At 38.4% G+C, this 12,210-nt stretch overlaps 1 protein-coding gene across 8 annotated transcripts in view; it reads left to right on the top strand.

Annotated features, from left to right (window-relative positions):
* Nucleotides 1-12,210, top strand: part of Pdlim5 (PDZ and LIM domain 5) — a 170,367-nt gene that overhangs the window by 149,567 nt on the left and 8,590 nt on the right. For all 8 annotated transcript variants that reach the window (XM_042280023.2, XM_016004737.2, XM_042280022.2 and 5 more), the window contains one exon: nucleotides 10,716-10,896. In XM_042280023.2, the coding sequence (XP_042135957.1) occupies nucleotides 10,716-10,896 (181 nt within the window). The remainder of the gene's footprint in view (nucleotides 1-10,715; nucleotides 10,897-12,210) is intronic.

The raw sequence follows: 12,210 nt of genomic DNA, 5'->3' as shown, positions 1-12,210 counted from the left end.
CAGGGGAAGGCAAAGGGGGGACTTCTAATACAGGCTTTCACTCTAGCCTAGAACTCATTATGTACTCTACACTGGCCTCAGACTCATGGAGAAGTACAATTCTATTTGTGAACCACCTTATCTAGACTAGTTTAGACTTTTAAAACATGCACATAAAAAAACAAATAATATCTTATAGCAATGGAATAGATTTCTAATTGTTATTTTTTCATATAAATTGTAATTATATCTTCTTCATAAGAATATGGCTGCCTAAACAACATTTGAACAAGACATGCTAACATGGGAAGAGGGAAATTTCACAAGGCACAACCCTAGACAAAGAATTATAGCGAACTAATGATTGCTGATAGAGGGGGAGTTGGTCCTTAAGTCCTTAGAGTTGAGCTGATAATTAGTTATCCAATGCCAAGTGGTCAGCCCCTGAGATCATGTACATATAAGCAACACTAAACAGATTCAGCGTGCGTGCGCGTGCGTGCGTGCGTGCGTGTGTGTGTGTGTGTGTGTGTGTGTGTGTGTGTGTGTGTGTGTGTGATTAAAAAAGAGGCCATGAATTTGAGGGAAAATGAGGGGGCACGGGATATAGGAAGGGTTAGAGGGAGGAAAGGGAAGAGGGTAATTGTATTTTAATTTTTTTTTTTGTAAAAAGAATTGTCCAGTACCACAGTGGTAATAATAAGATTCTGAAGAGAAGGGCCAGAGCAGTGAAGGTCTTCCCAACCTAGGACAGCATAAATTGAGCAGAAGACATTGAGTAGGTTAAGTATTTAATGAACTGGGGCATGACTCAGTTCAGTCAACTTGGTTTTGATTGGTCAGTCATTTTTCTACAAGTTCCTATATGGTTACTATTTTACAGAAATAATCTATATAAAATCTAGTGTAGCACTGCTTTATTCTAATTAGTAAAAACAGTGCTTTTAACTACTTCCTGGACTTAGTTAAATTTTTAGATTTAATGTTAATAAATATGAACTCTGACATGTAACATGGCTCTATTAGTTACCTTACTGTGGTTACCCATACCAGTGCTAAATGATATGGTATTCTGAATTATAATATCCTTTGTAGAAACAGAAATCACAGCTTTTGTGTGCTGGTGTAAGCTGTTGCTCAATAAGCTAGAGTGTCAAAGCATGTCAGTTGCTAATTCATGTCTGATCATCAACTCCGGTACTCTCCTATAATCACAACTTTTGGTGCCTCTTTTTAATATGGTGGGAATAGGAAGCTCAAAGCAGAAGCAGCGTGCACCATTTCTCCTTGCCTTAGTTCCAGATTTAATGGTGGACTGAGATGCTTTGATGTATAGATATTCTATTTTATGAAATAAATATGTATTCAACTAATGAGATAAATGGCCATCACTGACTGTCTCCTCATCTGCTGAATTTTATATTGTTCTGTATTATCCAGCTCTTGTTGTCATTTAAGCATTGAAGCTTCAGTTACTATGGAAGTTAACAGGAATGGGGATTAGCTCATGTCAAGATCATGTAACAATAATTAACATAGCACATTTGCCTAGTGCTCAAGTGCTACAGCAGCTTGCATACCCTGCAGTCGGCTCAGAGCCCTGGTCAAAGCATAAATCCAGTTCTTGCCCTCGGTGTCAGTATTACTTACCAAAGCAAGAAGGTGTCAGATCAAGTGACATTATCTGGGACACCTGTTTTTAAAATGAGCTGCGGTTGTAGGCATACTGCTTTCAACAGAATATTATACCCTGGCAAACTGAGGAGTGTAAAGTTGAGTTTATAGTGTTAGTTTTCCATTAGTTATTTTTTTAGAAGAGTTAGTTGCTTTCAAAAAATGTAAAAGACCTGATGTTAGCAACTAAAGTGATTGTCTTCATAAGGCATACTTACCCATTCTTGATTTTTCATTTTGTTTTAATATTTAAGTTTTTTTGTGTTTATTTGAATCTTGAGAAGTTTATGGGTCTTATCCCTAACTCATTTTTAAAGGCATATACTTTGACAAATTACAAATGCATAAGATATTACATGTAGAAAATTTTCTGAAGTTTCCAGTTTGTGATAGAACATTTTGAATCCAACTAGGATGGAATTAACAGTTCTTCACCTCTTATGATTGTGAATATACTGACTGAGTACAACTGTAAAAGGAACACATACAGAAGGTGACTGATGTAGCCGGGGCCGGGTTCTGTGTCCTGGTGGAGCAACAGGTACATGAAGAACCCAGCTTAATCCTGAATGTAACATCTTGTGTCATTAAAATCAGTTGCTATTTATACTGCACAGGGTTAACGGAACTGCTGTGTCTAGTGTCTTAACGACTTTCTGAAAGAGGCAGGGGTTCGTGTGCTTGGATTTCATCCTGGGTATAGAACATTCGTGTTGAACAGTGGTGGTGTTACTGCCGCTCCATCTTCGCCTACAGCACAGCGCCAGAACTACATGCGGACAACTCATTGTTTATTACACAGAGAAAAGGAAGTTTTGTATTCCTAAGATGTTTTGCTCAGTAATTTTCAAGGATTTTCATAAGGAGAGCTGTCCTGGGTTACCCCAAGGAGAAGCACGCACAGCTTTTTGCCTATTGCACCATCCATTTCAATCTCTGAACTCCTTTCAACTCTTTTATTTATAGGTCTTTTTTATTGTCCCTTCTGGTTCAGATTTTATTTGAAAATAAAAGGTTTCCTGGCTTAATGTATCAGCTGCTGAATTTAAGAAAACAACTGAAAACATTGGTCAAGATTTATAGGCAAGATATAAACCAAGATTTTATAGGTTCACTATACAGAAAAAAAAAATGAGAAGAACAGAAGAGTCTAGCATCTATATTTGCAATACAATGTCACCCTTAAGATCCTGTTTGGATGGCAGTGTTTAGTGAGTTCTTACATATTCCAGATGTTGTGCAAAGTATTTCACCTGAATGGCTGTTCCCACCTTGTGGTTACATTTGCTGTTGATACTGTGTATCCCAGATGAGGAGACTGAAGTACAGACAACTCACAGGTTTGTCAGAACTGCTTAGATTGGAAATAACATTGCTCAAGTTTTAGTTCAGATTTATCTAACTCCATTTTCTTCATGTCAATAACAACCACTGTCTAGGAGAATGCTTACAGGTATTAAAATGACAAAAGAAGTATAGAACTATGAAATAAGGATCAAATGAAGTTAAGCAAGATAATAATAAAGCCAGCTGTTTATTAAATATGATTGATACTGCCCAAGAGCTTCATTGCTATTACTCTACTGTGTCTTCAAAGTAACTCCATGAAATGTATCCTTAGACTTTTTAGACAAAGAAACTGAGACTTAGATTAATGTGGACAAACTCAAAAAGTTGATGAAGTGGTAGTGTTGGGACTAGACTCCATATCATTTTGGCTATGAAGTACATTAATAATTATTTAACCACTATTTTCTTTTTCTGAAAATATAATAGCAGTAGCACATATTACAGGTCACTTTACCAAAAGACCAAAAGGTACCATGCCCAAAGTTAACAGTTATAATTCCAAAATCAGTTGAGTCAGTGTGATGTTTAGTTTCTTCTGTACAACATTCTGAGCTTTCTAAGTTACTATACATGTACATTATAAATATATAAACATACAATTATCAGGAGAAAAATAGCTTAAGCAAACAGCTTACCTAATAGGTATGGTAGTGTATCTTGTTCCTGCATTACAATGTACAGATAAATAAGAAAGGAGTAGATAACAACTAGGTTGAACAGTGAAACATTTTCAACCACCCCTCTAAGATGACTTTGTGTAGTCTACATGCATTCCTAAATTCAAAAGTGATCCAAAGTCTCACTTTTCCTGTTTTTTATCTAATGTTGGACTGTATTTATCTGTAAGGAAACACCCCCATTCAGACACCACTGATATCAGAATGGATGACATATCCCCTTCCCCAAAGAAGGTTACTTTACTGTTAGGAACTGAATTGTGTTCCACAAAATTCACGTGTTGAAGTAGTAACTCTCAGTCTCCTTAGAGCGTGACTACCGTTGGAGCACTGATCTTTAAAGAGGTAAAATCAGTAATTAGAACAGGCTTAATTCATTTTGACTACAGTCATTCTAAGTTACACTGTAGAACACACACACAACACACACACACATGCGTGCATGCCAGCTAGCAAATAAACAACCAAATTAATGTGTTAAGTCCAAGTAGAGATCATCTAGGATTGTATAGGTATAAAGATAAGTAAAGATTACCTAATTTCCACAGACTAGTATATTTTATTTGGTAAAAATAGAAAGCACTAAAGTTCAATAGTGTGCTTGATCAATATTTTCATGTAAAAGTAACCATTGTAAATATTTATGCAAATTTTTAATACTTAAAGATTTCAAATTGATTGATGTATAACTTTCCATCCGGAGATATTAGAAAAAGTGAAAAATAAACAGAAGACTAAGCAAAAGAAAAGAGAAACAAGGATTGCAGCTGAAATTAAAAGGGCTGGAGATGGCTTAGTGGTTAGGAGCACTTGTTACTCTTGCAGAGGACCTGGGTTCGATTCCCAGCAGTCATATGGTAACTCACAACCATCCATAAGTCCAGTGTCTAGGTATCTGATACCCTCTTCTGACCTCCATGGGCACCAGTCATGCTCTTGGTGTACACACATACACGCAGGCAAAATGTTCATACATGTAACATATAAATTTTTGAAAAGAAAGTAATGCATCGAGAATGAAAACAGAAAAAACAGTGAAACAAAAAATTGATTCATTGAAAAACATCAAAAAGCTGATGAACTTTGTAATTTTTTTCAGTTCAAGATTGCTTTATGAGAAACAATAGGATTCAGAATTTTGAGAGGAACCCACACGTGTCCATAGTTTCTGAGTCGGGAGGAGGGGTAGGGATGGGTTAGATGAGTCACTGCTGAGAATTCCCCAGGCAGTTTACCCGGTGATCTGGCTCTTCATCCAAGTTCCTTTAGAGTGTGGATGCTTGCAAACTTCAGTGTCTGAAGCTGGAGGGCTGAGTCGCTCACCTCCTCAAAGCTGCTCTCCCCCTAGGCAGTTGGAATGACTATTTGCTCTCTTCCTTGGCACCAACATCTCAGCATCTGCTGCTGTTCTTCACTTTTCTCCAGAGCTCCCTGATTAGGTCAGGCCCTTCTAGAATCATTTATCCTTTGAGTAGCTCAATGTCCACAAGTAAAGGAATCCTTTGGACAGACTACATAGTCTAAGGATACAAGCAATGTCCTAGTTAACATCTGATGGGAGAGTTTATTCCAGGTATGCATACACCGTCTCCCCTCAGCCTTCTCTATCTTGGTTAGTAATATCCATGTTAACAGTTGCTCAGACCTCATATGACCCGTCAGCAAATCTGTTTGGTACAGATTATGTACCATATATATGTAAGTATATATGTATGTATGTATGTATGTTCACTCTGAAATCTTTTCACTGTTCCTACTACAGTCCTAATCCAAGACACTGTCATTTCTCACCTGGGGTAACAGTCTCTAAGTATTCTTTCAGCTGTGCCCTTGCCCTGTAGCTAGCTGTCTTTCATCAACACAGTAGCTCTATGAATCTTTTTTCCCAGTTCAAAACTATTCATTAAGTAAATGAGATAGACAAAACTAATCTACTTATTCAATGATAATTGCTGTAGTAAAATTATAGGTAATACATAAACTTACACAAACTTTGTTTTACAGAGCCTATAAATAACTTGGTTTTAGGAACTACTATCTTGCACAGTGTCTATACCATTTTGCATTCCTGCCAGTCTGTGTCAGAGTGTCTACGCATCCTCTTCAGCAATTGCTCAAACAGATCATGTCAACTGTCTGGTTTAGCATTGTGTAGAAGTGAGGATCTATACAGTGGATTCACTGAAAGCTCTACTCAGTTGGCTCTGCTCCATTCCATTTCACTATTTCTCTCTAGGGTGGGATGGAATGGACATTAGTGAACATTGTTACTAGAGATAAAGCACATTCTATAATTGCAAGATGCTTAATCCATCAAGATGGTATAACAACTACATAAATATATTCAGCCATCAATAGATCCATCTCTACCATCTGGACTTTGCAAGGTTCTAGCATTGTGGTTTGTTATCTACATGATCTTGGGAAAGTTGGAAAATTCTAATGTTTTTTTCCTCAGTGTAATGGAGTTAATTTCTGTTGCTGAGGCTGCCTGGAGATTAAATAACATGAAGCAAATAGTAAGCACTGATATGTGAGCTAGGTTGTACCTCTTGAGATAGCAGTTTCTTTTCCCTTTCTATCTGTAAGTTTTTCTTTTTCTCTGAACTCCGCTTCTTTCCTTCTTTAGGAGGCAGGAGCACAAGCAAGCAGAGTTAAAAAGTTGTGTGCAATAGTCTTCATCTCAGCCCATCAGATGCCTTTACTCTTCCCTTCCTTCCCTTGTCAGTCAACATGGATTTAGTAAGGGCTGAGGGTGGAGCACTGTAAGTGGAGATGAATATTTATTTAATTCCACCTTGCAGTTATCCAAGCTTGTCAGTCCAGTTCACAGGTGGAAACCCATTCCCATCTGAAGCAAGAACTACTTTAGTGTTAATCCGCTGTTAATGAATTTGTTAAATTAGTGTTTGCTGACACACAGAAGAAAGTGCCTCCTTCTTCATAAGAGGCTTGCTGTTTAATCTACACATAACCCCAGGGGCACTGGAAGAAAGTGTTCTCTCACTGCAGCAGGGACCATCAGGTTAGACGAGCATTTTCCCTCTTGTGCTGGTTTAGAGCATGGAACTCTGAGAAAAGCAAGGTTCATTGTCTCCTCAAATTTTAAAGGTACAGACCCATGTTCTTTACTGTCTAGGATTTCCTTTACCACTCGTGTTTGGAAAAAAAACCAAACATTTCACAGTTGTTCTCTTAATAGACTAGACTATTATATTTTTAATTGTTAATGATAAGCTTTGTGTCAAAAGGTATTTTTAATGGCTTTGTAAGAACATGTGCAATGTGGTGCTGAAGAGGTGGCTCCGTGGATGACACATTCTCTACAAAACCATCAAGACCTGAGTTCAGATCCCAGAACCATGTGAAAGTGTGGTCTCCCCAGGGCAAGCTAACTACTGATTTCAGATCCCCAGAACCATGTGAAAGTGTGGTCTCCCCAGGGCAAGCTAACTACTGATTTCAGATCCCCAGAACCATGTGAAAGTGTGGGATCCCCAGGGCAAGCTAACTACTGAGTTCAGATCCCCAGAACCATGTGAAAGTGTGGGATCCCCAGGGCAAACTAATTAGCTAGACATGCTCAGAATTCAGCAAGAGATTATGCCTCAATAAACAGTGGGGAGAGTTGTCATAAAAGACACCTGATGCCAGCTTTATGCTTCTATACACACATGCATGCATATGTATAAGTGTGCATACACCACACACAGCTGCATCAAAACATACAAGAACACTCAGGCACAAGCACAAAGAAAGAATACATGAAATGTTAGCCTTCTGAATTACAAAGGGGTACAGGAATGAAAATCATGGGTACGACCATTCAGGGTGAAGCAATGTTGAGACAGACAGTACTCACTGTAATTACCCACAGAGTTACCTGTAATCAGGCTACCCATTTGTTTCGTTTTCTTTTGTTTTTGTTTTGTTTTCTTTTGTTTTTTGTAACCTACTGCTCAGTGTGATAAAAAATAAAATGATTTCTCAAGGGAGCCTAAAGAAATTTGGTATCAAATCTTCCAAGGAGCTCATGTGAACCTGACCCTGCGTGCTCTAAGAGGACCCTCACATCAGCTTCCAGAAGAACAGGGATGAACGTCATGAGACTGCTTCCTATAGCAACTGTTAATAGCCGCTGATGTATCACAGCACACATTGCTCATAAAAGTTCTCTGAGGGCGAGGTCTGGTCCAGTGCTGTGATTCATAGCCCCCGATTCTCTTGTGTTCTGATTTGGTCATGACTGCCATTTTTCCCCCTCAGAGGAGCCTCCTCAGCTATTTGGGATTAGTAGATGTGCTCCCATGGGCAAAGCTTTCGTTTTTCATCCAAGCCCCCACCAGTATTGACATTTCAGGAGAATGCAGGGTCTGAGGCTGAACTGACTTCTTTTGAAAACTGAATAGCCAAAGGATTCTCTGGCCATTGAGCTTGCGACGAAGTGAAGATGTTTCCTAATGAAAAACTCAGCCTAGCATTGTAAAAACATTTGAATGTGTTTTAATATCCATACAGAATGTGACATAAACCCCAAAATCCTACTATACATTATAGTCACAATAAATTTATCCTGGATACCTAGCTGGTGGGAAAGCTTAGAGTACTTAGAACAGTTTGTTCAGCTTTGAGAGTCTAACTTCTTGATTGATGTTTGGTAAAGTATTTGCCAAATATATACTAAGAAAAATAAATGAAAGAGTTTGTGGAGTGAGAATATTTATAAGGCAGTTACAAATGGCAGGATAGCTTACTGGAGGTAACACATGTGTGCACAATAGGTGACTCACAGCCATTTCTTTTCTTGTAGAAATAAGAGGTATTAATGTATAATATATTAATGTATATTGTTTGTATTAATATATAATAGATAATAATAATAACTTCCTTGTTAGTCATTGCAAAACTATAGTACCTGAAGCACTCCCCTGGTCACCCATAAGTTTTAATAATAGTAAACTATGTGCCTCAAATACAGCAGAGTCACATGTACAAAAGAGCATCAAGTTCTTAATAAACAGGCTAAGAAAAAGTAAAACTAGAAAATACTTTCTTATGCTTCACAGAAAAATAAATTTACTAAGTTGTTTTCTGCTGCCTGACTCTTGCAGAATTGTGGACTGGATTTGAGTTAACACTAGTGTTTTTGCTAAGAAAATTAGTATATGGACTTGGATATGTTGGTACCAGACTATTGGTGGTGGGGAGCAATTACCAAATAGTTTTTATTTGTGTGTGTGTGTGTGTGTGTGTGTGTGTGTGTGTGTGTGTGTGTAGTGTACATGAGTATGTGGGTGCGTGTACTCATATATGGGTATGCAGAAGCCAGAGAAAGACACTAGATGGTTCTACCATTCTACGCTCTATTACCTTGAGACAAGGTCTCTCTCTCACTGAACCAGAAGCCCAGCTTCCCAGCGAGGCCAGCCAGCCATGGAGCTTTTAGGTTCCCCCTGTTCCCAGCCCCAAATCTGTAGTTTCAGGCTCATGTAGCCATACCCTATTAGATAGCTATTAAATGGAGATTTTTGTTTTCAAAGGGTAGAAGCTGCTGTGTGTGCCGTGACATCCTGTTAATAACTCTGATTAGAAGCCCAGTGCTATATGCTTGCTAACTCTGGCCTATGGGTGTCCTGTGATGCTGGCTGACAGTGGTGAGATGGAAGGCAGTCTCAGTTGACTAGAGCAATACATTGGGAAGTAGAAGCATCAGCCCCTAACTTTGGCTCAGTCAGTAATTGTATGATGTTTGACATATCTTTTGAATACTCTTTGGCCTTACCACTCCATCTGTTGAACTAAGTTCATAATAATTGCCCTGGTCTATCTCACAAGAATGTTGTATGAACAAATTGGATAAGTGTAAAAGTGCCTTGGAGGTAAAGCCATTCCATGAATAAAAATTAGTGTGATGTAGTCCCGAAAAGTGTGTTACAGAGGCTAGTCTGCTTCATCTCCGAAGGCTTCTAACTAGATAAGGCTTCCTAATGGGTTCCGGTTCAGTGAACCAAGCACATCCTATCAGTTCATGATTATAGTATTTAGGGGGAAAGATCTCTATACAAACATTTGTTACCTTGATAAAAATACACATTAAAATCAAAAATCAGTCTTAACTGGCCATGGTATCGTTCATTTCTATAATCCTGAAAACTTGGTAAGTTGAGGCAGGAGGATCATGAATTTGAAGCTACCTATTCAGTTTCAGGCCAGCTTAGGCTACAAAGTAAGAGCTCATCCTTCCCCTATCTCCAAGTCTGTCATATTTAGAGAAGAGGAAGGAGAGATTGGTAAATGTTGAACATAAAACTTCAATTATGCAAGATGAATGATTTCTGGAGATTACCGTAGAACATCAGCCTATGTTTGGTAGCATTGTCGTGCATAGTTAAATACATTTTGAGAATAGCTCTCATGTTAAATGTTCTTAATGTGATACAATTTAAATTAGCCATATTGGAATGAAATAAAAGCCTTCCAACTAGCTTCAAATAACTGATAGTGTACAGCTCAGTTTCTGTGGTTAATTTAGAAGCTGAATTAAAAACATTTAATGAAGTTGAGAAATAAGCATATGGCATCATACGTAGGGAAGAAAGAGTGACACTTCTCAGGAAATCACTATTCTTATGGATCTGACATTGCCAAATTGAGATTTTTTTTTTCAACTATGCTCCTGTCTTAAAACACGTGCTATTCTGATGTTTTTTCTCCATCACAGTTAGCATCTCATTCTCAGTCATGACTCATGTACACAGAATGACTCACTGTAACTCAGTCAAGCGTGCCCCAAATCCGAGGCACCTGGGGAAGAGGAGAAGGTGGCTTCTGGAAGGATCCCGCAAGCGCTCTTGTTCCTCGTCCCCTTTCTCTTCACACACATTGCCTGTGCAGGTTGGCAGTACCACCATGCCCAGTCCTGAAGAAGGAATTCAAGCAGACAGTTAACTAGACAACATATGTAAGAAGAGGTTCTCTGCAGGCCAACACAGAAGCTTTCATCTTTGAGTCAAGTTGGTCTCTTTCCTTTGGCAGAGGACCTTTCCTCGTGGCTCTGGGGAAGTCTTGGCACCCAGAAGAATTTAACTGTGCTCACTGCAAAAACACGATGGCCTACATTGGATTTGTTGAGGAGAAGGGAGCACTGTATTGCGAGCTATGTTACGAGAAGTTCTTTGCTCCTGAATGTGGCCGCTGCCAGAGGAAGATCCTTGGAGTGAGTGTTTGAAACTACTTCTTCATCTTTAGTGTATCCTAAAGCTACGTAGATTTTTGTAATAGATCTTTTCACTATTTTTACTTTTTATTTTCTTCTTGCTTGATCAATCCTCTCTGCTTTCATTAGTTGTGTTTATTATAAAACAAAACTAAACAGACCTCTAAGGAAGTATATCAGACTCGTGGGGTTAGTGGTCTTTGGTTTTCTCTTACCGAACGCTGGCTTGTCTGGTGAAAGACTAGCCACTCTGGGAAAAATAATTTACTGTGGGTGTGCTACCTCAGCAGGACCCAGTTTGCTCAGGAATGAAGAGGTCGTTCAGGACCACACACATGAGCTTTCAGGACTGACACCTTCGCTGGTTTAAATTAAATTCCATAGTTTTTATAAGAGCAGCCTTTCCCTGCTAGTCAGAGTTCAAGCACAGGACACTGATCTCGTGAAATATACACAATTTCTAAAATGTGAAGCTTATAATATTTTTTATTTGATTGAATATAATGTTTAAAACTGTGACTTCAGTTATAGAAGTGTACATGTGATAGGACAAACATTTCAAGCTGTGCTTTTTCTGGCAAAAGAAAGTAATAAATAATGATGAATAGATGTGCATCATGTTAAATAACATCCAATTTTCAATGACATTGAAGAGTCGGGCATCTACTGTAGGTGACCAGTAGTGGGGGGAATTTGATTTTAGAAGAAACCAGTGTTCTTGGCTTTAGCTTATACAACTTAGAATGGCTTTGCTGAATTCTACCTACTACTCTCAATCTGTAAATACAGTAATGAAACTCTAGAAAAATGTGACTTATGGAGAACATGCTTAGTATGTCTGAAACTCTAAAAGAGTTAACAGTTATACATATACCACCTGACCAGTTTCTATGCTGGTAATTTGTTCAGTGTGTTGGTAATAGAGGAATGTAATGCTAGCCTATCCCTTCCTAAGTGCTGACAGATAATCAGTAAACTAGATTTAGTGAATAAACATATTCTGTGGATTAGAGAATAATTAATAAAAGTCAAGAATGGTAAAAACCACAAGACTCTAGGAAGTGAAAGAAAGAATTCCCATGTTATTAAATATTCTTCAGAAATTAGTTTTCAATTGCTTTACCTCTTCTCAGTGGAATCCTTGGGACAGTTCTTAAAAAACTAACAACTCCAAACCTCTCACTGATTAGAATCTCTTCCTAGTCTTGTGTCTTGGAGTAACCAGGAGGCTGTGTGGACTAGGATCCTTGCTTTTATGCTTCACACTTTACTCAATGGAGTAAGTGCATAGTGCAGTCACAGCTGATTCCAAAC

The sequence above is a fragment of the Peromyscus maniculatus genome, chromosome 6, assembly GCF_049852395.1.
Source record: "Peromyscus maniculatus bairdii isolate BWxNUB_F1_BW_parent chromosome 6, HU_Pman_BW_mat_3.1, whole genome shotgun sequence".
In the NCBI taxonomy this organism is placed as follows: domain Eukaryota; kingdom Metazoa; phylum Chordata; class Mammalia; order Rodentia; family Cricetidae; genus Peromyscus; species Peromyscus maniculatus.
The sequence above is the reverse complement of the archived record's forward strand: the minus strand, read 5'-3'. Positions and strand labels throughout refer to the sequence as shown.